Genomic DNA, 26,524 nt, shown 5'->3' on the forward strand with positions numbered 1-26,524 from the left:
TAGTGACAGTAACAAGGGATGAATGTTTATACCATTTATGAATAACCTATTTTTGAGTAGACAGAATCAAGGTGAGTGATTATCTTGTTTATAAAGAGATAAGGTTTTTTATACTCTTTTCTTTTTAGAATAACAGTAATATGTGCACATGGAAAAAAATTTATCCCACACAGGCATAAAATGAAAAGCAACTTGTTCTTATTCCATCCTATAACCACTATGCCCTCTCCCCAAAGACCCTAACTCATTTCTTGTTATACTTGCAAAAGTTGAATTTTGGTAATATGTTTTTACATATGTCTTTTAAAAACATTATATTACGTGGCATTGTTTTATAGCCTGCAGTTTTCACTTAATAAAGCTTTGAGATATTTTAGTATCAGCACATACAGATCTATCCCTCATTAATGGATGCATAAAATCCCAATGTATCGATGTTTCATAATATACACATATTTATAGATGTTTAGGTCATTTCCATTTTTTGTTATAAACAGTTCTGCTACATATATTTATATATGTATAGTTTTGCAAACTTTTGCAAGTAAAACCCTTTATAAAAGAATATATGTAGGTGAAAACATAAAAGAACATCACTTAAGTGGCCGTATAATTTTATCAGTAATTGAAAGTCTTTGAGTGACTTTGGCACATTATGGTACAGAATCATATAATGTTAGACCTTGGAAGAGACTTGTGATCATCTTACCCAATTTCCTTATTTTACAGAGCTTGGAGTGGTTAACCAGTTTGTCCAAGTAGTCAGTTAACATGGGTAGTGAAGCTGGGGTTAGAATCCCAGATCCCTGGGATTCTCCCCTCTCAGGATTCTTTTCACCATTATACTATTTCCCCACAAAATCAACCACTTATAAACTCTAACATTTGACTTTTAACAATGTGCTTAGACTGTCTATTTGTAAGGTGTATGTTATAATCTCTCTTCTAATAGTTCAGTAAATGCCTGTTGGGAATCATAGTCAGTCATTTTTCCAAATGCAACTAATTATTATATTATTGTCTCTAATATTTTCTATTTAATTTAATTTTCTTAATCTTTTTTTTTTTTTTTTTTTTGAGACAGAGTCTCACTCTGTCACGCAGGTTAGAGTGCAGTAGCATCATCATAGCTCATTGGAACCTCAAACTCCTGGGCTCAAGTGATTTTCCTCCCTCAGCCTCCCAAGTAGCTGGGACTACAGGCACATGCCACCATGCCTAGCCAGGCATGTCTCTATTTTTTGTAGAGACAGGGTCACGCTCCTGCTCAGGCTGGTCTCAAACTCCTGGCCTCAAGCAATCCTCCCACCTCAGCCTCTCAAAGTATTAGGATTGCAGGCATCGGCCACCATGCTCCACCTTAAATTTATTATAAGATATCATTTGTGAAATTGTATTGTGAATAGTATTTGTGAATATTTAATTTTAAGACTATAAAAAGGTAGATATTTACAGAACATCAGAGAAGAAAAAGTAAATTTTAATTTTAAAAAAGGCAGCTATGTGTGAGGCACAATCATCAGTATTGCTTAGCAGCTTTCGAAGTTATATAGGCACTGATAGGATTTAACGGAATGATTTATCCTTATTAAATGCAATTTGTAAAAAGAATTCCAGGTTTTCCTTTTAATAGTCTGGACACTTTTGAGGACAACCTAGGGTCTTAAATACTACCTGTCATATGTTATGATTTGTTTAAGTTCTGTTTTATCTGTTTCTTTTTTGTAGAATCTTTAGATGACTTGACTAATCTGGTGGTAAAGTTGTTTTCCGAAGTAGAGAACAAAAATGTCCCATTGCCAGAATTTCCTGAACACCCTTTCCAAGAAGAACATCTTAAAGTAAGTGCATGTATTTCAGGTATTTTGTCTTTTTAATTTATGGACATAATATATACCTGGTTTAACAGAGAATAAGTGAAAAATTTTGGAGGTTTCATTATTTATGTAGTTTTTAATATTTGGCAGGATGATCAAATCAGTTTTACGTTTATTAGGAAAATGAATCACCAAAACAATATCAACATGTTCTGATCTTTGCATGCTAAAAGTGGTTTTGGTAGCTGTAGCCCTGGCAGAATGTTGAAGCCATTGGCCAGTGCCAGAAGGCAAGCCGCCCAAACTATAGTGGTATGGTCCAGGAGACCACACATGGACTGCATGCCAGTGGTAATGAAATTCCACTAGGAGCCTGGTCATTTATTTCTTTGTGGCTGATATGATTTTCTCAGGCAATTGATTTGTTCCTAAATTTGGGATTCTTCCATGAAAATCAGTATTATTCTTAGTTTGTAAATATTTTATTCAGTAGAAATTGTATACAGCTAATCTTTTATGATTTCTTTGGGTTTTTTTCCCCCAGCAACTTTATAAAATAGTACCCATTAAGGATATTAGGAATCTTTACGTGACATTTCCCATACCTGACCTTCAGAAATACTACAAATCAAATCCTGGTCATTATCTTGGTCATCTCATTGGGCATGAAGGTCCTGGAAGTCTGTTATCAGAACTTAAATCAAAAGGTAAGTCTCCTGGCCATAGCTTCTGAGTGTAGTACACCACCACATCTTTTTACTCTGGCTCTCGTTTTTTCCCAAATATTTTCCTGTGAATGTTTTTAGGTGGAAGTGTTTTGGGTTAATGAGGTGGTGGTTGTTGGTGTGCTTTTGTCTTTGGGTTTTTTCCCATAATTTGTTTTACCCTCAGTATCGAACAGTGAAGATTAGATATTAGATACTTCAAAAGGTAATCATAATGCATGTTTTAAATGAGAAAAAGGTTAAAAAGTAAAAGCCCACGTTCTATATTCTTTATCGTCTCTGTGAATGTCAGAATACGTTATTTATTTGCTTGCCCTTATCCGTCAAATTAGAAGGGTTTAATAGGATCTAATCAATAGATGGTTCCCAAGCCTCCTCTCAAGTCGTGCTCTTTGCTTTTACATAACACTTAAGCACAGTAGTCTACTCCCAATTGGGAATTGATTTGAGGAGTCTACAAAAAAGACCCCAACCCCAGAAATCTATTAGTCTTCCACATTATCTAAAACTGCTTTTCTGAACTGATTTTTTTCCCCCAGTCTTTTCTACAAGAGGTTCATTCTGATCTCTTGGGTACATACTGTAGGAAATTTTGAAAAATTTCTTGTCTTGAAAGAAGCCACACATGCAATCATGTTGATTTCCTTTGAATGTTGCAGGCTGGGTAAATACTCTTGTTGGTGGGCAGAAGGAAGGAGCCCGAGGTTTTATGTTTTTTATCATTAACGTGGACTTGACTGAGGAAGGATTATGTAAGTATTGATTGACCTTTTTGCTTAATTGACTTTGTATGATTTATTTTTTTAACTTCTTTATGCTGTGGATCTGTTTTATGTTGAAAAGCTATAAACACTTTAATTCATACAATTTATCCATTATATTTTTCATGTGTAACTTAGCCTTTGTTTCATGGATGATTTTCCCCCCTTAACAACCGATCATTATGGTGTGATTGTTAAATGTGTACTTGACTTTTTATTTGCTCATTTACTGCCCCAACACCCCTTCTGTCACATATCCATGAGCCCAGAGGGCCATGAGTGGGATACCTAAAACCAGTCTCAGGGAGGTGAGGACTCCATTTTCTAAGAGGGACCATCTTCCACTTACCTGACTTTACCTTAGGAGTGAGCTCACTGCTTTGAAGGATTCAAGGACTGAATGGTTTTTAAGTGTGCCCCTTTTTTCCAGTACATGTTGAAGATATAATTTTGCACATGTTTCAATACATTCAGAAGTTACGTGCAGAAGGACCTCAAGAATGGGTTTTCCAAGAGTGCAAGGTACTTTTGTTTCACCAAAGTTTTCTTAAGGAATCTATTTTTCAAAAATAAATACCTGTGAATTAATTTAAATTTAAGGCCCAGTTAAACTTTTAAAGTTTTTTTTTTTTCCTAATTAAACTCTAAAATTTTGCAATGCATAGTAGTATTAGTTAAGGCTTAGTTGTACAAGTCTGATTTGGTACTTGGGGCACAATTAAGGGTTAAGGCAACATGTAGCCTTTTTTAGGAGGGAAAAGGGAAGAAATCAGATTGCTTTTCCATCCCTCAGAAGAAAACCAGCAGTTTCCCGAGCTGGTATCTATCAGGGCTTATGTTACTCCCTGGCTAAAGCTGCATGAGCTATGTCATTTTCAAATCTGTAAATCTGTAGCAAACTCTCAAAGAAATAGTGAATTGCTTTATGTATGATTGTGTTCTTAAAAGTGATTTTTATTATTGTATGTATGGAAAAGCCTCACTATCTTTTTTTTCTTGCATAAAACTAAAGGTGTTTGTGTTCCGAATTTTTAAAGGCTTCTTTTAAAAGGGCTCTTAAAAACATATACTTTCCTATCAAGATTCTAAAATGTATTTTAGGATGAGAAACATCCTTTTTAACTAGGTAAAAGTTTAAAGATATAATCTCTGCTTGTGAAAATTATGAAAATAACTTAAAATGTGGGTGCAGTTCTCTGAATGGGTCACCAAAATCATCATCTATGGAATTGTTGGATCTCACAAGGTTCTTCCACACAGTTTTTCTAATTCTTTCATGAATAGTTTCAACAATGTAGGCTATAGAATCATATATTGTGTTTGTTTTCATTCAAAATTATTTACCTGTTTTGCTTTTGATCTTAAGCCTAGGTTGATGTGTTAAATTTTATACACATTAAGAAGGTTTTTTTTTTTTTCAGGTTTTATATATTGCTAAATCAAGCATAGCCATTTTTTCAGAGAGTATGATAAAGTTAAATATGGAGTAGAAAGTTTATAGTACAAACCAAACACTAAAAAAAAAGTATTTCTAAATAATAGTTGACTTATGTCTAATTGGATTTATTTTCTGTTTTAGGACTTGAATGCTGTTGCTTTTAGGTTTAAAGATAAAGAGAGGCCACGGGGCTATACATCTAAGATTGCAGGAATATTGCATGTAAGGTTGTTGTTATTTTACTGTATAGATGTGTAGAGTATTCCAGTGATCTTTCATATATTTCTGAATGACATGAATGATGAAAATTGAAGCTGAAGTATAAAACTTTAGACTTTGTAGCAACAGGGCAAATTTTGATGTCAAGACATGTATAAAATTTTAATTTTCATTATCCTAAAAATGATCATCTGTAATATTTTCATTACAAAGGCATTTTGTTTATTGGCTTTAAATATTTTTCAGTTGTACAGTGTGTCAAATGTTACCTATGTGAAAGCTATAGATCATCTACTTTTCTCCGTTTCCATTGCTACCACCCACCCTAGTTTGAGCTACCATCTTTTCTTGCCTGGATTACCATGATAGTCTTTTACCTAGGATTCCTGTTTTCCTTCTTCTCCCCCACTGTAGTTTATTTTGCCAGCCTCAGTGATCTTTTGAAAACTAAAATCCAATTGTTTCACTCCTCTGGTTGATGTCCTTCAATGGTTTCCCATCAGAGTTGGCATAAAATCCAAAATTTTCCTTGGCCTACAAGGTGATCCAGCCCCAGCCTGTCTCCCTGGCTGCATTCCATACCACTCTCCAGCCCACCTTTCCATTTGCATTCTACTCCAGGTATACTGGCTCTGTAACTTTCAAGCATTAAGTTTATTCCTCCTTCTTAAAGCCTTTACATTTGCTGTTTTTTCTACATGGGACAGTCTTCCATCTGATCTTTGCATGGCTAGGCTCTTCTTGCCATTTGAATCTCCACTCAGATGTCTACTCTTCAGCAACACTTTCCTTGACCCCCCAATCTAAAATAATGCCCCTATGCCTGCTCCTTTTTTATTTTCTTTTTAGTGCCTGTTACTAAACTTATAGTATTTGTTATTCTCTGCCTCCCTCCCAGTTAGAATATATATATATATGCTTCTTGGAGGACGGTGACTTCATGTGTCTTGTCTATTAATACTACTATATCTATAGTACCTAGAACAGTGCCTGGCACAGAGTAGATGTTCATTAAATATTTGTTGAATGAATGAATCAGTCAATCTGTGTCAGAATATTGGAAGTTGCCCTTACTAAAAAGTATCTTCTACATTATTTTTCTATACTAGCCAAAAATATAAGCCATTTTTTCCCCACAACAACTTTCTAAATGCTTGTCTGATTTCTTTTATAGAAATTTGAGAGTAAATTCTGTTCATAAAAATGTGTGTACTTTTTTAAAAAAAAACCTGTAGATGTCAGCATTTTGCTACTGAATTTTCTTCACTAACAACTACTCAGTTTTTAGCTAGAAATATTCCTCATGTTTTTCCTCAAAAGAAATCTGATTTTGCTTTCTAGAATGTAATTATGTTTGGGGATTAACAGTTTATTTGGCAGAATCATCATACAGTATGAAACTGTTTAAAGATATGGTAGGAAAGAGAAAAAGATTCAAGGAATTAGAAATTTTTCCAGTAGAGTAAAATGTAATTGAAAGGGAGACCAGGGTATAAAGTAGTGGATTTAATGTGCCAGAAAGATGTTTGCTTTCCCAAATTAGACTCTGTAGTAACCTTATAAATTTAATTTTTTATATTTTTCTTTTTAAAAGTATTATCCCCTAGAAGAAGTGCTCACAGCTGAATATTTCCTGGAAGAATTTAGACCTGACTTAATAGAGATGGTTCTTGATAAACTCAGACCAGAAAATGTCCGGTGAGTCACCCTACAGATCTTACTGTTACTAAATTTTCAGTAATGATTAGAATATGAAAATTTGAAATTGTGAATACAATGCTTTTAAACATTTTATCAAGCATAATCACAAAGGTAGTATAATGGACCAACACTAACCTTTAACAATCAATACATGGCCAGTCTTTTTTATCTATATCCATCCCTCTTCACTCATCCTCCCTTCACCCTAGGTTATTTTGAGGCAGTATCCCTAAAAGATGAAGACATTTTAAAAAACATAATTATAATTTATTATGAATAAAATATAATAATCATCTTAACCTGGGTCTGTCCTAACTCAGATGCCCACTTATCTGGCTCTTAATAAGCAAGTGAGGGCACCTCCTTTTTTTAAGCCATAGTATGGATTACAATCTTAGAGTCTTCCTGACTGAGCTGTGGTTAACCAAAAGTTCACACTCTTATAGTAGTAGAGGTGTTGCTACTATATAGCAACTTGATAATCTAGTAAATGTTTTTTGTAACAGTTATGAATAAAATTAACAATGTAGTAGAACTTTTTTTTTTTGACAGAGCTATTCTATTAAAGTCTTTTTCCTAGTTACCGTTGTTTGAACTTTTCCAGACATATTATTAAAAATCCTTTGGCTATAACTGCATGTATATGACTTGCACAATACTGTTTATGTTGAAATAATAATTAATGTCTTCTAATGTTCAGATAGGCTTGACTTAGCTATTGTCACTCTGGTGGTTACTGGACTTTGGTGACTTTTTTGTAGGAAAGACTGCTAGCCAAATTTTACCTGACCTCATGCTAGGATTTAGTTAAATATTTTATTTTATGATAGAATGTGTGGATGAGTATAGATAACTATCATACTTCTAAAATTTTTAAACTGTTATTATTAGATGCCTTCACTTTGAGATATAAAAAAATACATTAAAGGTCAAAATTTGGAAATCTTCCCCAATGACAATAACTTCTAAAATCATATAGAAATTAAATCTCTGGTTTCATGTATCCAGTCATGACAGGTTACGATATGTCTCCCACTCAGTTTTTTGCCAATATTTTAAGTCCCTATTTGTTTCCTAATTCTTAATTAGTCAAGAACTGATTATGATATGGAAAATCATACTGGAAAACTAGAGGAAGTTACCAAAAGCTGTGAATTCATTAGAGATTGATGAGCAAATTATTCTACCTTTGGTAGCAAATATTCTTTTTCAGCTCTAGATAATTTATTTGAATACTGAGGAATTGAAAAATGAGGAAGGCTTTTCCTTTCTAGTCAGTGAACAATAGAAAAAATTAAAGATTAAATAGCTCTATAACCTAATATTTTAAGTTATCCATGCTTGAAGTAGTCTAGTTGGGGATGGGAAATATAGTTTACATAATTTAAATGATTTAAAGTCATATATGCATAAATGACATGCTTGTATATGTGCAAAATTCTAGATAATCTACTCCGTCACCCCCCCAAAATCAGAAACTAGTGAGTTTAGCACAGTCAAAGGTTATAAGGTCAATATAAAAATCAATTTCATTTCTATATATAGCAACAAAAAATGGGAAAATTAAAAGAAATATTTATAATAGCAACAAAAACATAAAATTCTTAGGAATGAATTTCACCAACAATAAGCAAGACCTCTTCACAAAAAAACTACAAAACAGTAGAAGAGAACAAACAGTAACCAAGAGAAATTAAGAAGACCTAAATAAATGAAAAACATACCTTGTTCATAGGTATTGATATTAATGTCTCAGTTCTCTCCAGTCTGATTCACAGACTCAGTGTAATCACAACCAAACTTCTGATAGGCTTCTCTCTTTTTTTTAGAAATGGGATAGCTGATTCCAAAATTTTTATAGACATACAAGGGACCTAGATTAGCTAGAATACTCCTGGGGTGGGGGGAAACCAAAAGTTGGAAGACTTAAACTACTGGATATAAGGACTTAGTATAAAACTACTGTAGTACTACTGGTATAAACATAGACAAAGAAATCGTTAGACCAGAATAGAATGTCCAGAAATAGTTCCACACATATACGGTCAATTGATTTTTTTTTTTTTAAGAAACAGGGTCTTACTCTGTCACCCCATCTGAAATGCAGTGACCTTATCATAGCTCGTTGTAACCTCAAATTCCTTGGCTCAAGCAGTCCTCCCACCTTAGCCTCCCAAGTAGCTGGGACTATAGGCAAGCGCCACCACACCCAGCTAATTTTTAAATTTTTTGTAGAGATAAGGTCTTGCTCAGTTGCCCAGGCTGGTCTCCAGCTCCTGGCCTCAAGTGTTCCTCCCACCTCAGCTTCCCAAAGCTCTGGGATTAGAGGCTTGAGGCATCATGCCCAGCCTATTGATACATTTTTTGTAGTAAAAAACACAAAATTTACCATCTTAACTATTGTTAAGTGTACAGTTCAGTAGTATTAAGTATACTCACATTGTTGTAAAACAGATCTCCAGAACTTTTTCATCTTGTGAAACTGAAACTCTCTACCCATTAAATATAACTTTCCTTTTCTCCTTCCCCTCTGATAACCACCATTCTACTTTCTCTTTTTATGAATTTGACTACTTTAGATACCTGATATAGGTAGAATTATACAACATGTCTTTTTGTGTCTGGTGTATTTCACTTACTGTAATGTGCTCAAGGTTCATCCATGTGGTATTATAGCATGTGACAGGGTTCCCTTTATTTTTAGGACTGAATAATGTTCCATTGTATATATTAATATATACCACATTTTCTTTATCCATCCACTAGGCCATTGGTCAATTGATTTTTTTTAATAAAGGCACCAATGTAATTAAATTGAGAATGGAAAGTCTTTTTCAACAAATGGTGCTCTTCCACTAGCTGCATATCCATATGGGAAAAAATGAAACTTGACCTTCACCTCACACCATTCACAAAAATTAATTTGAGATAGGTCATACCCTAAATAAAAACACTAAAACTATAAAACTTCTAGAAGAAAACATGGGAAGATACCTTCAAAACCTTGAGATAGGCAAACATATCTTAGAACAAAAAAAGCAGTAACCATTAAGGAAAAAACATTTATAAATTGGACTTTGTCAAGATTAAAAACTTTCATTTAGTGATATATGCATTTACTTTATTAAAATACATGGGAGAAAAACATCTAGAACACACATTATCTCATTTTAAGCAAGTAAAACAGTCTAAATATTTGTATTTTCCTTAATGTAGCTATATATTCTAGGAAAGAAACCTAAATTCTGTAGAATTTTATTATAAACCTTCTAAAAATGAAGCCACTTATCAACATGGGGAGTAAGAGCCTTGAACTTAATAATAGAACTCACTAGACAATGTTTAAGTTTCCTTTCAGTGACTAGTTTTGTCACCAACTAGTCATGAGATCTTGGGTATATCGCTTTTTTTTCTTTAGCCAGTGTTTCTTGAATAACTAATGTGAAACTTCACAGTTCACAATCCTGGAAGGGGGACTTATGAAAAATTAACTTCATATAATGTCATAAACACTGGTTCTCATTTGATTTCCTTGAACCTTGCCCATCTGCAAAATGGGGATAATACTTTATCTTTCTATCTGATGCAAAATGATTCAGCAAAGTTGAAAAGTATTGTACAAACACAAGTTAATGCTATTCAAGATTATTTTATACAATAAGGATATGGCTTTTTCTTTTGGCAAGAAAAATTATGATTTAAATTATAATTCTTGCTGCTTTAGAGTCAGTAATTGACACAGCAACACTTTGTGGGAGTGAATTTGTTGGAGCATACATTTTACTTTTGATTAAATGTTTAAATGCATGTTTCTAAATTTGATATCTTACATAATTAGAGTTAAATACCTCTTTTTCTCTTTACTATCACATTTAAAGAAAAAGTGGTTTTTCTCTACAGGATTGATGTCTGTAACTGTTATAATTGTAACTGCAGCAGGTCAGTGATACAGTGCAGAACAGCTTGTGGTAGTATTGCCAGCTTCCAGGCCAGACTAGGGTAGCTGGAGGGTAAGATTACTTTCTTTAATACCCACTGAGATAAGTTTAACATTGCAACCAGGTAGGGAAATAGATGGGAAAATCCTTAGAATGAAAGGAAACTTAGAGGTCATTTAATCCAACTCATTAGATATATAGTTGGCCCTCCTGGGTTCAAGCCATCCTCCTGCCTCGGCCTCCCAAGTAGCTAGGACTACAGGAGTGCACCACCACACCTGGCTATTTTTTTTTTTTTTAAGAGATGGGGGTCTTACTATATCGCCTGGGCTGATCTCAAATTGCTGGCCTCAAGCGATCCTCCTGACTTGGCCTTCCAAGGTGCTGAGATTACAGGTGTGAGCCACCATGGCTGGCCTCTAAGCCTTTTAGCTTCGTCTTTCTTGATTCCTTCTTACTGTAAGGAAACCCTTTTAAAAAATGATTTTTAGCATTTTTCATGAGCCTCAATTTCTTTAGCACTTAAGCCTATTCTTTGATTTTGAGTCTCATCAGTACATTTTTTTTAAATCTTCTTCTGAGGTTATCTTTTAAAAAGCTAATTTGATATCATGATATTGTAGAATTCTACTAGTGGAAGGACAGAGTTCATCTAATTTGAATCTCTATTTAAAAAGTAAGTGAAACTGAAGTACAGAGAGGCTAAGCACACTTCTTGCCTGACTTAGATCTTAAACTGGGATTTTGGCAAGATGTCAAAGAAAGTGAGTCAGAGTATCCACCAGAATCCAAGTTTCCTATTGCCTGGTCGGTGCCCTGTCTACTAATTCTGTTTGAATTCATCACAATTACCTATGAAGCCTTTTCTCATTCTTTGGATGTCTTTTCCCCTTCCTCTCTCAGAAATTATTTGTACAAATATCATGAGAATTCATTCCTTGGGAAATATATTGCTTTTTAATGTCTGTAGTGAGGAGCCTTTTTGTTTCCATCCAACTTCCACATCTACATTCCCTCTGAACATTTTTTTAAAAATTTAGGTCACGTAATAACACTGATTTTTAAAATTTTTATTTTATATATATTTTTCATTTAGCCTCCAAACATTCTTAATGTGTTGACTTAGAGTCAACAGTCAGCATTCATTCTAGCCTACTATTTCCTTTTCTCACTGTTGTAAGTTACCATATGAAAAGGTCATTTTCTCTCATGTTTCTGAGGATCACATCAGTGCCATATCGACAGCCCACGCCTCCTCCCTTCCACTCAAGAAAAAACTATCATCAAAACTATTTTTAGTATAATTAGATTTTTAGCAGATAGTCTAAAATGTTACATCTGTGCCTGTTTTTCTGAACTGTCTGTAGTTACGTATATTGTAGTTATCTGTAATTACTTCAGTTATTGTGACTTGTCTTTTTATCCTTTTCTCCTAATTCAAGTGCTCGTCCCTGTACTTCCACATTCTGGTTCATAGATTTCTATATGGGTTTGATGCTTGTATATTCTGTCTCTACTGTTATTCCCGTCCCTACTTTTATTTTTTAATACACACCCTCCCATTGTATATTTCAGTTTTGAATTCCTTAATGATATACTAATTCTTGGTCTGCAAAGCATGTCTTTGTTAGTCCAGTATGCCTAGTTTGAGGTATTGTGTTTGTCTACTTCCTCATGGATAATATTTCAAATGTTACCCATGGACTTGACTTTGATATATAACTATCTAAATCCCTAAGAATTATACTTGACAAATGTCCTTTCTCCCCCTTTTTAAACCTGCGCATTACTGCACAGCCTTCAGCTTTCTGTGTCATATAGTCATCCTCCAGAGCATCTGGCTTGGCGGCTCTCCCTGAGCTGCTTTACTTTATCTTTCAGGACCGAGTTCTAATTTTTCTTGTTTCAGAGGGCAGGTCTACTGCCAAATGAATGCTTCAGTCTTTGCAAGTTGTAATCAGTCCCTGGCCCATTATTCTGATGCCTGGGCTATTATCCAGAGAAACCAAAACCATCTATGTAATGAACTCTTCCAAAATCAAGCATCTCATGGAAGAGAAGATAGGAATATCTTCTCTCTACCAGGTCCTTCTACTTCTTAATATGTTTTTCAGAAGTCTCTGAGAATCAGTCCATTCATTCTCTGAGAAATCAACAAAGTGGAAGCAATTCCTAGGGCTGAGTCTTAGGCTCTGGCATGTATTGAATGCCCTTAAGAAACATAGTGCACCCTTCATGTGGCTGTATCGGTTCTGCACACACCCTACACCTACCCCTTCGAAAGGGATTTATGGACTGCCAACATGGATCACTTCCTTCTGAACATAATAACAGAACTCTTTCATATGCTAAACCCTATGATTCCTCTCTATGTTTCTGTGGAACATATTTCTTATTTAGCATGTTTTCTAAGATTGATAGTGGTTAGTGGCAGATAGGCCAGACGAGGAACACTAGGAGCTGGAAGATTAGTCAGTTAGTTATAACTACTGACAGGTCAGTTTTGTTTTAGCATATCTACCCAAAAGCAGGTGATAAGACCAAGTCCAGTCAGCCAGGTAGAGTATTTTGTCTAGAATGAAGGAGAAATAGATAGTAGTTCAGATAACAGTTGGAGTTGGGTAGCTCCAACAAGGAGCAGGCATTTGGAACACAGATTGGGATTTTGGAAATGGATGGGTATTCAGCAGAGTGGAGGTTGGATTACAATTGGCTTTCAGCTGTGAGGCCGACATTCAGAAGCTAGAACCAAACTCCGGGGAGGATAGATGAGGACAAGCAGGAACAGACATGGACCTAGTTATTTGAACTGGGACACAAGGGAGTAGTAGAACCAATAGCAGGACTGACTTCACACCATATCATCCAAGCTAATTGGTGAGAATTCCTAGGTCCACAAGATTTAAAATAGAATTGGTTCCTGCCTGTGGTTGAGTCTTCTGGTGGGGGTATAGTGATTCCAACTTAGATAATTAAGAGACAGCAGAGGCAGAAATGTCCCTGATGATGCTCCACAGGAATGTCTTAAGGAGTCCCACCGGTACAGAATTGCTTTTGCTCCTCTACTCTGGTAATCTTTTGTTCACTTATCTTTTGACATCATTTTACCTTCCCTCCTTGACTTTTTTTTTCCCAGTCAGACTTCAGGGCTGTTTCTACTGTCCCATCAAAGAAAGCTTTTAATAAACCAGAAGATAACCATTTCTTGATCTTGTCCCCTTCTCCCCCAACAGCGGGAGGCCAGTGTACATGTAGTAGATATATCTGATGCTAGTCTCTGGCAGGAAAAACCATAGAGCACAGTAATAGTAAAAGTTCCTTTGGTGTGTTTGTGGGGTTTTTTTTATTTCTTGATGAGCCAATAGATTTTCTTAGCCATTCCTGTTAACTCTGGGCCTGAACTGTTCCTAGGAAAGAATACTTCTTTGCTTTTTTAAGGACTGTTTTTCAGCTGACCTTGTTCCATGTTTTCATTAGCTACTCTTCTTTTTAAATTTCAGTCAATAGCATACCTAGAAGAATTTCTCCTGTAAGCTCTTTTTCACACTAAACATAGTAGACTGTAACCACAGGATCATAGAGACTATGATCAGAAAACTCTATACATATATTGCTCGTTTGGGCTAAGCCTTAGAGGATTTGCTGGATCTTAAGAGGCCCAACATATTCTTGGATATTATTTACATTTTCATAAGTCAGATTCTCTAAATCTGCATGTACAGCATGAGTTTACAAGTTTTTTTTCTGCTTTCTTTATTTCTAGGGTTGCAATAGTTTCTAAATCTTTTGAAGGAAAAACTGATCGCACAGAAGAGTGGTATGGAACCCAGTACAAACAAGAAGCTATACCAGACGAAGTCATTAAGGTAGGGTTAACTCATCTGTGAATAAGCCTGATGTGTGAGAATCACAAGAACATGAGCTCTCTAGATCCACAAACCCCAGGCCCAGAGTGTGGAGAGTGATGACCTCGTTTTGACTGTACTGTCCTAAGCAGAGTGAACAAGATGTTGAGCTGGAGTTTGGGTTTTTGCATGAAGAAATGGCATGCTAGCCACCTTCTTATGTGTCTGTCAAACCACCAGGGCTATAAAATTTCTCCCAGCCCCGTGCAGTCAAAGAGCATTGAAGTACTGAGAAGCAAAGACACTAGAAAGTCAAGGAGAGGTGGAAGTCAGGAGCATGAAAGACAGGTGCAAAGGCTCCAGAGAGCTCACAGTATTACTGTGAACACAGACTGGGAGCAGTCTCTGGGATTACTGTCTTCATGTTAGGAGGTGTTATATTTTATGCTGATATTATATCGTTGCTCTTTTTGTCAGCATTGGGTAATTAAGACTTATTTCAAAACAGGTGTAAGACAGTACTTTACCCCATTCATCAGTAGTTAAGATTTCGCTTGTGCACCATATCTACTTATATAGGACTTTTTCTTTCTCTTTTGTTTCTTACCAGCTATGTGCCTTTGAGATTGAGTCCTTTATTCATGGAAAGATACCAGAAAGCCTTACTCTGGCTAGATTCTAGTTAAACTTGAGTAATGAACATTTTAAAAATGTACCTGTGTAGGCCGAGTGCAGTGACTCACACCTATGATCCCAGCACTTTGGGAAGCTGAAGCAGGAGGATCACTTGAGGGCAGGAGTTCAAGACCAGCCTGGGCAGCATAGTGAGATGCCATCTCTACAAAAAAATAAAATTTAGCCAGGCATGGTGGTGCATGCCTGTAGTCCTTGTTACTTGGGAGGCTCAGATGGGAGGATTGTTTAAACCCAGGAGTTCGAGGTTACAGTACACTATGGTCTATGATTGTGCCACTGCACTCCAGCCTGGTTGACAAAGTGAGACCCTGTCTCAAAATAAATAAATAAAGTATTTGTGTGATGACAATATAGAAAAAAAGAAGAAATAGTTTAAGAAAGAAAATCATCACTGGTACTGAAGTATTCACAATACAGAAGATAATTGAAGCCCTCCAGTGTGTGAAAATATCCATCTTTCTAAACTGTTAGGAAATCTGATCTCCTACAAATTAGTGCTGCATGTGAAATAATGCTAAAACAGGAGAAAGGCCCCTATTCACCAAACCCTGACCATAACAAACCTGTCCTGAATGGGAATTTTTTTTTAACTTTTTTAATTTTTGAATTGTAAAATAAAATATAAATAGCTCATACGTTGAAAGGAGGTCTCATTTCATGCACAAAATCTATTGCATGCCTGGCTTCCTTAATAAAACTACTGTTGAACATTTCCAATGCCAACTGAATGGGAATTTTTTTGAAAAAAATTTATCTGGGAGCTCAGTAGTGAAATTACTTGCTGAATGTTTCCTAGCTCCTACTATTCAGCCATTCTGGACACTTAGGTTGCTACTTAAATAGTATAGTCAACATCCCCTTCATCCCAGTGCCAAAAGACACAAATACAGGAACCAAAATAGACCTGCAAAATCTGCAAGGCTGTGCCACATCAGCTAGAGACCAAATTACTGAACCCAGAATTATTGGCAGTCAGTTGCTCTTTTTTTTGAGACAGTCCCACTCTGTAGCCCCGGCTAGAATGCAGTGGTGTCATCATAGCTCACTGTAACCTCCAGCCTCCTGGGTTCAAGTGATCCTCCTGCCTCAGCCTCCGAAGTAGCTGGGACTACAGGCGTGCACCACCACACCTGGCTAATTTTTCTGTTTTTTGTAGAAACAGTTCTCGCTCTTTTTCAGTCTGGTTTCAAACTCCTGAGGTCAGGCGATGTGATCCGCATTGGCCTCCCAGAGTGTTAGGATTACAAGCATGAGCCACCTTGGCTGGCCCAGTTGCTTTTTTTTTTTTTAAATAATGAAAAGTCTTATAAATTAGAGTTCAACAATCAATAGCCTGTGGTCTGACCCACTTAGCTTTGGAACTAGCCCATGGAGCACATTCAACCTGCAGGTTGTTGTCAATCCAGACTTAAACGTCAACTTTCTTCTTAACTTTGTGCTTTAATTACTGGTTCACTTGAGAATTCACATGATCATCTAGAAGTGTGGGCCAGGCCTTAAGAAGTACTAGGCCGGGCACGGTGGCTCACGCCTGTAATCCTAGCACTCTGGGAGGCCGAGGCGGTTAGATCGCTCAAGGTCAGGAGTTCGAGACCAGCCTGAACAAGAGCGAGACCCCGTCTCTACTAAAAAAATAGAAAGAAATTATCTGGCCAACTAAAATATATATAGAAAAAATTAGCCGGGCATGGTGGCGCATGCCTGTAGTCCCAGCTACCCTGGAGGCTGAGGCAGTAGGATCGCTTAAGCCCAGGAGTTTGAGGTTGCTGTGAGCTAGGCTGACGCCACGGCACTCACTCTAGCCCGGGCAACAAAGCGACACTCTGTCTCAAAAAAAAAAAAAAAAGTAGTACTAAAGTAAAAGAGGTTGCCTTTAGCCTGGATTCAAGCCATACATCATGAATGTAACTTAGTATAGTTGAAAGTATGGCTCTTATAAAAAATGTTGTCTAGCAGTTGTGGGAGTATATTCCTGTACAGATTATTCTTCTCTCTTTAAAGAGCTAGAGCATCTAGCTCTTTATATGGACCAGTCAGCTTCTCTGTGTTCCACAGTCTCAAACCTCAGGTTGTTCCTTAATCTCAGCTGGTCATTTTAGAGATGTGGAGAAGATAGATAGATAGATGAGTACAAAATCTTTATTATTACCAGAAAGACCAACTCAAGTTTTATGAAAATCCATCGATAGATCTTGGTAGTAGCTCCTTTATATATGATGGACAAGAATGCCGTGTGACATTTATCCACTTAATATTTGCTTGGGTATTGAGCAAAGACACTGTTTAAAACTCTTGAATCAGACTCTGTTTGCTTATGTGTGTTTTTCATTATTCATCCAGAAATGGCAAAATGCTGACCTGAATGGGAAATTTAAGCTTCCAACAAAGAATGAATTTATTCCTACAAATTTTGAGATTTTATCGTTAGAAAAAGAGGCGACACCATACCCTGCTCTTATTAAGGTAACGTATTAGAATCACTGCTTTTAAATTTACGGGACAGACCTATTACATGGAGGGCTAAAGAGGTGATTTCTTATATTTGGTACTGTGTTGATTTGGCCAGGGGTCACATCCTAAGAGGTAACAAAGTCACAGAAAGAATACAAGAAATATTAGAAGGTTAAAAATATTAAAGTAAGCAAACAAAACTACTAAACAACATAGAATCTGGGGAATTGCTTTCTTTGCAGGAGAAACCAGTTTATAACCACAAGTCTATGGAAAGGTAGGGGCCTCTTTTCCGTGTCCACTGAAGATCCAATAAGGAAGTAGGTTTATGCTGTGTCATGAATGTTAGAGATAAGAAACGATCTCTAAAGCCAGTAAGAGAGTATGTCCAAGGGGAGCTATTGGAATTCTTGCCCTTAAAAATAATTTTCATGACACAGTGGCTATATGAAATTAATGAAGTTATAAACCAGGGAGAAGGATTATTGGGAAGTGGGCTTTTTCACCCCCTTCTTGTTCAGAATGTTCTTTTTGTGCCTTTATTTCAGACCTTGGCTAAAGTATGTAGAAAAAATGGATCAAATTATTACAGCACATTCTCCTTTTTAAACTTGCAAACTTTAACTCTTCCTAAACTCATGACTATAGACACACATCTTTCTTTTTATCATCTTCAAATGACCTAACATTGAGATTAACCCAATGAGATAAGAATCAGTATTTAGGAACATGAAATGTAATTTATCTTTAGCAACTAGATTATTAAATGAGAGAACCATTTTTCTTCAAAAATGATATTTTAGGCCGGGCATAATGGCTCATGCCTGTAATTCCAGTGCTCTGGGAAGCTGAGGCAGAAGGATGGCTTGAGGCCAGGAGTTCAAGACCAGCCTGGGCAACATAGGGAGACCCCATTTCTACCAAAAAAAAAATTAACCAGGCATGGTTGTGCATACCTGTAGTCCCAGCTACTCAGGAGGCTGAGGCAGAAGGATCACTTGAGCCCAGGAGTTTAAGGTTATACTGAGCTATGATCGGGCCAAGGCACTCCAACTTGGGCAACAGAGAGAGATCTTACCTCTAAACAATAACAAAAAAAGACATTTTAGTGAGTTATATATTAGTTATTAGCTTCTTTAAACAGAAAGTTTATTTACCTCTTCTGTTTTTTTCTTGTTTATTTTAAATAGGCCTTCTCAGAGTAAACTAAGAAAAACATTAAACCATTTATATCTCTTGCCAGGGTTTCAAGGTAGTTTCAAGTGAACATCTAAAGCCATACTTTGTATAGCATGAATGAAGTGGAGAGTCAGGATAGGGGCTTATTTGTTTATCTTTGGCTGTGTTAGTTATCTGTTGCTGTGTATCAAATTACCCCAAAATTTAGCAGCTTAAAACAATAAACATTTATTATCTCACACAGTTTCTGAGGGTCAGAAATCAGAAGTGGCATAGTTGGGTAGTTCTTGCCCAGGGTCTCTCATAGTCAAGCTGTTGGCCAGGGCTTCAGTCATCTGAAGGCTCAACTGGGGCTAGAGGATTCTCTTCTAGGTTCAGTTGTGTGATTCCTGGCAGGCCTTAATTTTTCACCACATGCACCTCTCCCCCAAACGTGTCATCACAGCTGGTTCCCCAAATGAATGATGCAGGAGGGAAATTGTGTGGTCAAGATGTAAGCCACAGTGTCTTTTATAATCTAATCTCAGAGGTATCATACGATCACTTCTGTCATGTTTTGTCAGGCTGATCGACCCCGGTCCAGTGTGGGAGGGGGACTACACAAGGCTGTGAATCTCAGCAGGCAGCAAATGCTGTGGGCCACCTTGGAGGCTGGCTGCCACACCCTCCCAAAGGACTCCTGCATCTCTCTGCCTCACAGTATCCAGAAAGATGAGGGCAGGACACTTAGTATTGGTTCTCCAATCTGTCTCTTCCTCCAGTGTGCCCCCATCCCCTAATCCAGGGGACACAGAAGGCTGATTTCTCTGCTACAGGATCAGTAGTCGTCTTTATCCAGCTTCCTACCTGCTGACCCTATGAGTGTGCTTCAAGGCTGTGGGACAGCAGCCTCCAGGACAAAACTCTCAACTAAAGCCTGTGTCTTCCTCTTCTTAAAAAGTGATTTGGTTGAACATTTTTGTGGAATGTGCCTCCATTTCCCTAACCAAATTGTTTCTCCATCACAGGATACAGCTATGAGCAAACTCTGGTTCAAACAAGATGATAAGTTTTTCTTGCCGAAGGCTTGTCTCAACTTTGAATTTTTCAGGTATGTAAGATGAATATAGCTATAACTCTTCTTATAAAAATCAACAATTACATTTCTAAAAACTTTCTGTCCTTAAGTATCTATATCTAGACATAAGAGGAATTAGAGTTATTTCACCTAGATAAGGGGAGTCTGCTGCTGTTAAGAGATATTGTAAGAACCAAGGTTGTTAATTCTTTTTTCTTTCTTTTTTTGATAAGTAATCCTTTAACTGAAATGTCTTATCTCAGTTATTATAAGGAGAATGATCTTAGCCTTCAGGATTTTGGATTCTGAGGAAGCTATAGATTTACCCAGAATAAGATTCGCTGAGAAAAGAATAAATAATTTGGGGGTATTTTTGTGGTTTTAGTTTTATATTCCTGGACTTGCCCAGAAGAGAAGGTAGTAGTTATAACATTATCTTGAGTCCTGTCCAGTGCTTTAATTGTCTGGCACCCTTAGATATTCCTTTCTCTGTTCTTGGCTTGGTTACTTAAAAATATTTAATAAAGAGGGAGAAGATGTTTAGTAAAATTTATGAATAATACAACTGTTGCAATGATTTCTCAATGCATCTTCATTTCTGTCTTTTTTACTTGTGTGGTAATGTATATCACCCTGTATTTCTAAAATTCAGTGATCTACGTTTGTGAAGTAAACCTATCACCATTTAATAATGTTCAATATGATCAGCTTTTTCATTGATTTTTATTTGATTGGTTTGACAAAATTAAAGCTAGGTGTAGTTTAAATGTTTTGGAAAACAGAAAAAGAATCTCTAAATAGAAAGTTAATATTCTCTCAACAAATATGTTGAGATTGTAGGGATATAAATGTTGTTTTATAGCATGAGATTCACAGATTATCTAGAACTGTGCTGAGATTTTTGTATTTTTTACACGAAACATGGGCTGTCAGGTTGTGGCTTATTGTTGGTCAAGAGTATTACAAAGCACTACAGAGCATTTTATTTTTTGAGAGTGGAGAATGATATTTTTAACACTCTAAGCAGCTTGTCACCACTTTCCCATTTGACCTCTATGATTATGGATTTCTTTAGAATACCTTTTGAGAGACCATTTGACATTTCTGTGTTCTCTAAACTGCCCAGCACTGTTCCTAGAATGGAAAATGTCTGCCTCCCACAAGCCCCTCTCTCTGTGGTGTGGTTTTCCTAGAGATAATCACTGTTCACTTTCTTGTATATTTTTGCAGACATTTTCCTGTGCATATCTTTTTCATCTTTTCAGAAAAAAACAAAAAACAAAAAAAACAAAAAACCTTGTGATTCATATTTAAACATACAATATCTGCTTATAGAATAATATATTTTTTTTTGTTGTTTGTTTTGTTTTTTTCTTTTTCTGAGACAGAGTCTCACTCTGTTGCCCGGGCTAGAGTGCCGTGGCATCATCATAGCTCACAGCAACCTCAAACTCCTGGGCTCAAGCAATCCTTCTGCCTCAGCTTCCCGAGTAGCTGGGACTATAGGCATGTGTCACCATGCCCGGCTAATTTTTATATATATATTTTTTTAGCTGTCCAAATCATTTCTTTCTATTTTTAGTAGAGACAGGGGTCTCGCTCTTGCTCAGGCTGGTCTTGAACTCCTGAACTCGAGCGATCCTCCCGCCTCGGCCTCCCAGAGTGCTAGGATTACAGGCGTGAGCCACCGCGCCCGGCCAGAATAATATATTCTTAAATTAACAAATGAAACAGAATTTAGGTATTCCAGTTGAATCCTGCCAAAAGTTAGTTCAGGGCCCTTGCCACTTCACTACGCAGCTGATGTGGATGCAACATTTGGGGACGCTCCTTGGAATTGGATTCTGAGCTTGAGCCGTGTGGCTTTGTGCTCCCAGACTTGGCTTTTCTGGCTTTTCACTTCCACCAAAGAAAGCTATGCAGTTGCCCATGAGGCTGAGCTGGTCATAGCCTCTCTTTTGTTTTGATGATTTTGTTTTTGTGAATTGTGCCTTAAGTTTCTGAACTGCAGTTTACCTAAAGGAGAAAAGCCATCATCATGTAAAATATTTTTACAAAATTAAATGACAAAGCATTTATTTAGATTTTCCAGTTGGAGAATGTTTGGATAGCTATAGAACTTTCTCTTTGATTTTAGTTCTAAGTGGCTAAGCATTTTACCCCTATATTTGTTTTATTATCAGCTTTGATAAAATTGTTGGCTTTGTTATCAGTACATTAGTGATATTTCCTATACTACAGATAGAGTGAACCTTTTTTTTTTTTTTTTTTTTTAAGAAACGGGGTCTTACTCTATCATCCAGGCTGAAGTGCAGTGGCCTGATTATAGCTCACTGTAACTTCGAACTCCTGTGCTCAAGAGATCCTCCTGCCTCAACCTCCTAAGTAGCTGGGACTACAGACATGTGCCACCACACCCAGCCTTTATTTATTTATTTATTTTTGGTAGGGACAGGGTTTTGCTATGTTTCCCAAGCTGTTCTCAAACTCCTGGGCTCAAGCAATCCTCCCATCTCAGCCTCCCAAAGTGCTGGGATTACAGGCGTGAGCCAATATGCCTGGCTCAAATAGAGTGAAGTTTTAATTTGCTGCCAAGCAGGCACCTGGCTCAGGTCTTTAGCACTAGCTCTTTCTTCAGCCTGGAAAGTTCTTCACTCCACCTCTTAGATACTCCCAGGGCTCGCACACTTGCTCCCTTGTTCCTGGGCCCAGGTATTGAGGTGACCTTAACTGACAATCTCATGTAAAGTAGCAATCTTTCTGCCCGGCTGCCACCACGCCATCATTCCCTGTTCTTCTTACCCTGCTTAATTTTTCTCCATAGCACTATCACCAACTGATGTATCAGATTTCAATTTATTATTTGTTTCCTCCAACTAGACTATAAGCTCTGTGAGGTCAGGGACTTTGCCTGATTGGTTCCCTCTTTATTTCCAGTGCCTTGAGAAGAGCCTGGCACTATAATAAGCATATCATGCATATTTGTTGAATGAGTAAATCTTTTGCTTCTGATAAAGGTAAGCAGGGTTATACAGTCTGATGAACAGGTCATTTGACTTGTGTTTGAATCCCAACTTTGCCGCTACCAGTTCAGGTGACACGAGGAACATTGTGTTTCTTATTTGAGAAATGAAGATTAGTTTATCTCTGTGGTTCTGTTTAGCTCTTGCACTCTATAATTGTTTTTTTCTCTTTTGTTGTTCTTTCTCATTTAAATATTTTCCAATTTTAATATTTTTTCCCAGTTCTGGCTGCAGTTATAGGAAGTATCAATTATTTTACTGACAGTGCTGTAGCTTTATTGGTTTTAGGGAAAGCTCAGGGATAAGCTAACATTTTCACAGGTCTCAGTTTTTCAAAGTTCATATAATTACCACAGACAGATTTCTCAGTCTCTTACTCCTGTCCACCAAGGGTGTGACTTGCTTGGAGAGAGAAAGTGGACATGCACATGATGTATCAGTTCTATCAGCCATGCCTCCTCCTGTTAGCCTAGACAGAAGTATGAATTTTCGCTTGTCCCCACTCCTTACCTACCCTACATTTCTAATTCATCAGTCCTACCACACCATCTGGGGTAAGCAATTCCTTTTCCCTCTTCACCACTACCAGCACACACATACAGCTTATTTCAGGCTTCTTTTTCATATATCTTGTTTTTTTCCTAATGAGAAGAAGTAGCCTCACGAATTCAACCATATCCTCAGGAAATTATATTAACAGATGTTCAATATCTTGATCCATCTCGAAAGGCCATATTGCATTGGGAAGTAATAAATCAGCTATTTTACTGTCAACATTTTCTTCCAGCCCATTTGCTTATGTGGACCCCTTGCACTGTAACATGGCCTATTTGTACCTTGAGCTCCTCAAAGACTCACTCAACGAGTATGCATATGCAGCAGAGCTAGCAGGCTTGAGCTATGATCTCCAAAATACCATCTATGGGATGTATGTAAGTACTCACGCCTTAGAGCCTTCCACTCATCAACATTTTTTATATTGATTTGATGGAAGCGTTTTCGATCGAGGGTATGAGTTTAATTTCTTTTTTTTAATCTTTATGGCTAATCATATTTTCTCATCATTTAATTTTTAAGTTAGCTCTTATTCTGAGTATTCAGCTACATACCATTCATATTATGCAAATTTTCCTTGATTTCTTTTTTTTTTAACATCTTTCATCAGATAGTTATATTTTTCTACTCAAGCAAAATTTGACCCTGATTTAGGTTTAGATCTCACCCATTCTGTATTTGAATGAAGTCTTCCTCCTTTTGTAAAACCTAAGGTTGGCCTATACTATTTCCCTAGAAATCCAGATCATGAGGCTGCATATCCATACTCTTCGGTCATGTTTCTTCATTACCATGCCACTGCTTGAGGTATCAAAGCATTTCTTTTTTTTTTTTTTTTTTTGTTAGTCGCTACATTTATGCTGATCCTCTCCATTGCAACATGACATACCTGTTTATCAGGTTATTGAAGGATGATTTAAAAGAGTATACATATGCAGCACGCCTCTCAGGTTTGAGCTATGGCATTGCATCAGGAATGAATGCAATACTTGTAAGTAAAATGAAAACCAAAGAAAAGGCACCACACCGTTTAAGCATTATGTTGAGCTTGGGAAAACTATTAACTTCTGCGTTTTTTTTTTTTTAAACAAGAAGGTCGATGGTTTTTTTCTTTACACCTTTTTAATGATTGAAGAACCCAAATTAGTATTAGTTCCACTAATGAATGATTAAAGTTTACTGCATCTTATGAACATGTATTTGTGCTACATTTATTTGCATGTTCTTTTGCTTGAGATACTTAACATATTAATTCTGAAAGCATGTTCTTCCTATGTATTTGAGTATATTAATATCTGTAAGTGAAAGATATCCATAGTTATTGCTGTGGTGCTTGAATTTTACTTATGTATAGGCTTCCTTTATTTCTGCAGACAGTAGTAGAGAGTTCCCGTGTTCAAATACACCTGACATTTTTAACTTATTTTGTAGCATGCCTCATTAGCTTTTTTTAATGTATATTTTAAAATAAGCACTATTAAATGCATCCCAAGAAATAACCTTCTCTCGAAAGTGTTTCTGATATGTTTCCAAGCTTGCTTATATCTCAGTTATAAATTTACATACCATTTATGGCCCACATTAATCTTCACTTTTCTTGAAAATATATTACAATTTAATAAAAACTCAAATGAGAGCATTTCTGGGTACTCCATATTTAAATTCTTATACAAAAGATTTTAGGGTTTTAAATTTTTATTTATTTTGCAATGACTTTTTTTCTTCACATAAATTCTCTGGTAACTTTTTTTTAATGAATAAGAATGTATATAATCTAACCATTCTCAGAGTCCACAGAAATTTGAAGCTCAAAGATCAAAATTAACTCCAAATAGAATAGTAATAATCTATTTTACATTTTTGCTGGTGAATTTTAGTAGCATATTACCATTAAAACAAATAATTTTTATGTATAGTAAAGTGGGTTTCCCGCTAATTTTTGATGTACATGATGTGCTTTCTATGGCCAGTGAACTTTGCTCCAACTGAGGTTCTTGCCTATCATTCTTCATGGGGTAGAGACCGTCATAGGTATTCTAGCTGCAGTGTATCCTCTACTGCGGTGGGTGCCACCATGTGGAAATTTAATAGACATTCCTCATTCCCTGCTTTTGTAAGTGGTAGGCTTTCAGAGACAGAGTAAATTGTCCTAAGGGAAAATCCTGATGATACATTCAGTGTATCCTTTCCACATATTTGCTTTGCTGTTGCCTTTGAGACATCAGCAGAACTGATCAAATAAGCAAGTGGTTAGAATTGTGGGTCTTTATTGGGCAACACTGGAATGAAAAAGTGGCAAACTGCCATATAATTCAAAATTGGGGCTGCCTGATTTCTCCAAAGATGATTTTTAAAATATTTAAATATAAATAATTTTGGGACGTGTCTTAATAGTTTGCTAGATAACACTCTCCTATGATTTTTTTTTTTTTAAAGAGACAGAGTCTTACTATGTTGCCCAGACTGGCCTGGAACTCCTGGGCTCAAGTGAGTCTCCCATCTCAGCCTCCTAAGTAGCTGGAACTGTAGACATATGCCACCATGCCCAGCCTCCCCTGTGATTTTTTACCTTCTTATTACACCTATAAAAACCTTAAGCCTACCATTCATTAGAATTTCCTTTTTTAAGAAGAAACTTTACCACATTCTAGGATTAATTTTGATATAATGAGAACTTGAATTTTGATGATGTAGCGTGTGCCACCATAGTTTGGCATCAGGTGACTGTACGTGCTTTCAATTTTGTTTAGGAAAAGTAAAATTATGCTTTTGGGTATTACTTAATATTATGTAAAGATAGTTAATGGCTAGTACGGTAGCCTGAGCCTATAGTCCCAGCTACTTAAGAGGCTGAGACAGGAGGATCACTTGAGCTCTGGAGTTCAAGTCCAGCCTGGGCAACATAGTGAGACCTCATCTCTAAAAAAAAATGAATAAATAAAATTGTTTTAAAAGATGGTTACTGTTATCTTCCTTAAGTGTTAAACTTTGAGAAGTTAAATTAATTGAATTTCTTGTTTCATTTTTATTTTAATACACCTGGCTCTGGGAATTTCCAACTATTTAGAAATTCAAGCTTAAGTTGTTTATTTGGAAGTGTTTCATGATATTTTTAGACT

The 26,524-nt window shown here is 36.5% G+C and overlaps 1 protein-coding gene across 2 annotated transcripts in view; it reads left to right on the forward strand.

Moving 5' to 3' along the window:
* Positions 1 to 26,524, forward strand: part of IDE (insulin degrading enzyme) — an 80,189-nt gene that overhangs the window by 36,915 nt on the left and 16,750 nt on the right. The window contains exons 6-15 of one of the 2 annotated variants that reach the window (XM_045567808.1): positions 1,729 to 1,841; positions 2,362 to 2,524; positions 3,202 to 3,294; positions 3,734 to 3,825; positions 4,883 to 4,963; positions 6,555 to 6,658; positions 14,363 to 14,465; positions 17,481 to 17,603; positions 19,778 to 19,860; positions 23,638 to 23,782. In XM_045567808.1, the coding sequence (XP_045423764.1) occupies positions 1,729 to 1,841; positions 2,362 to 2,524; positions 3,202 to 3,294; positions 3,734 to 3,825; positions 4,883 to 4,963; positions 6,555 to 6,658; positions 14,363 to 14,465; positions 17,481 to 17,603; positions 19,778 to 19,860; positions 23,638 to 23,782 (1,100 nt within the window). Of the gene's footprint in view, positions 1 to 1,728; positions 1,842 to 2,361; positions 2,525 to 3,201; positions 3,295 to 3,733; positions 3,826 to 4,882; positions 4,964 to 6,554; positions 6,659 to 14,362; positions 14,466 to 17,480; positions 17,604 to 19,777; positions 19,861 to 23,637; positions 23,783 to 24,251; positions 24,397 to 26,524 lie in introns of both variants that reach the window. The other variant, XM_045567809.1, reaches the window with a different exon arrangement.

Source organism: Lemur catta, chromosome 14 (genome assembly GCF_020740605.2).
Source record: "Lemur catta isolate mLemCat1 chromosome 14, mLemCat1.pri, whole genome shotgun sequence".
In the NCBI taxonomy this organism is placed as follows: domain Eukaryota; kingdom Metazoa; phylum Chordata; class Mammalia; order Primates; family Lemuridae; genus Lemur; species Lemur catta.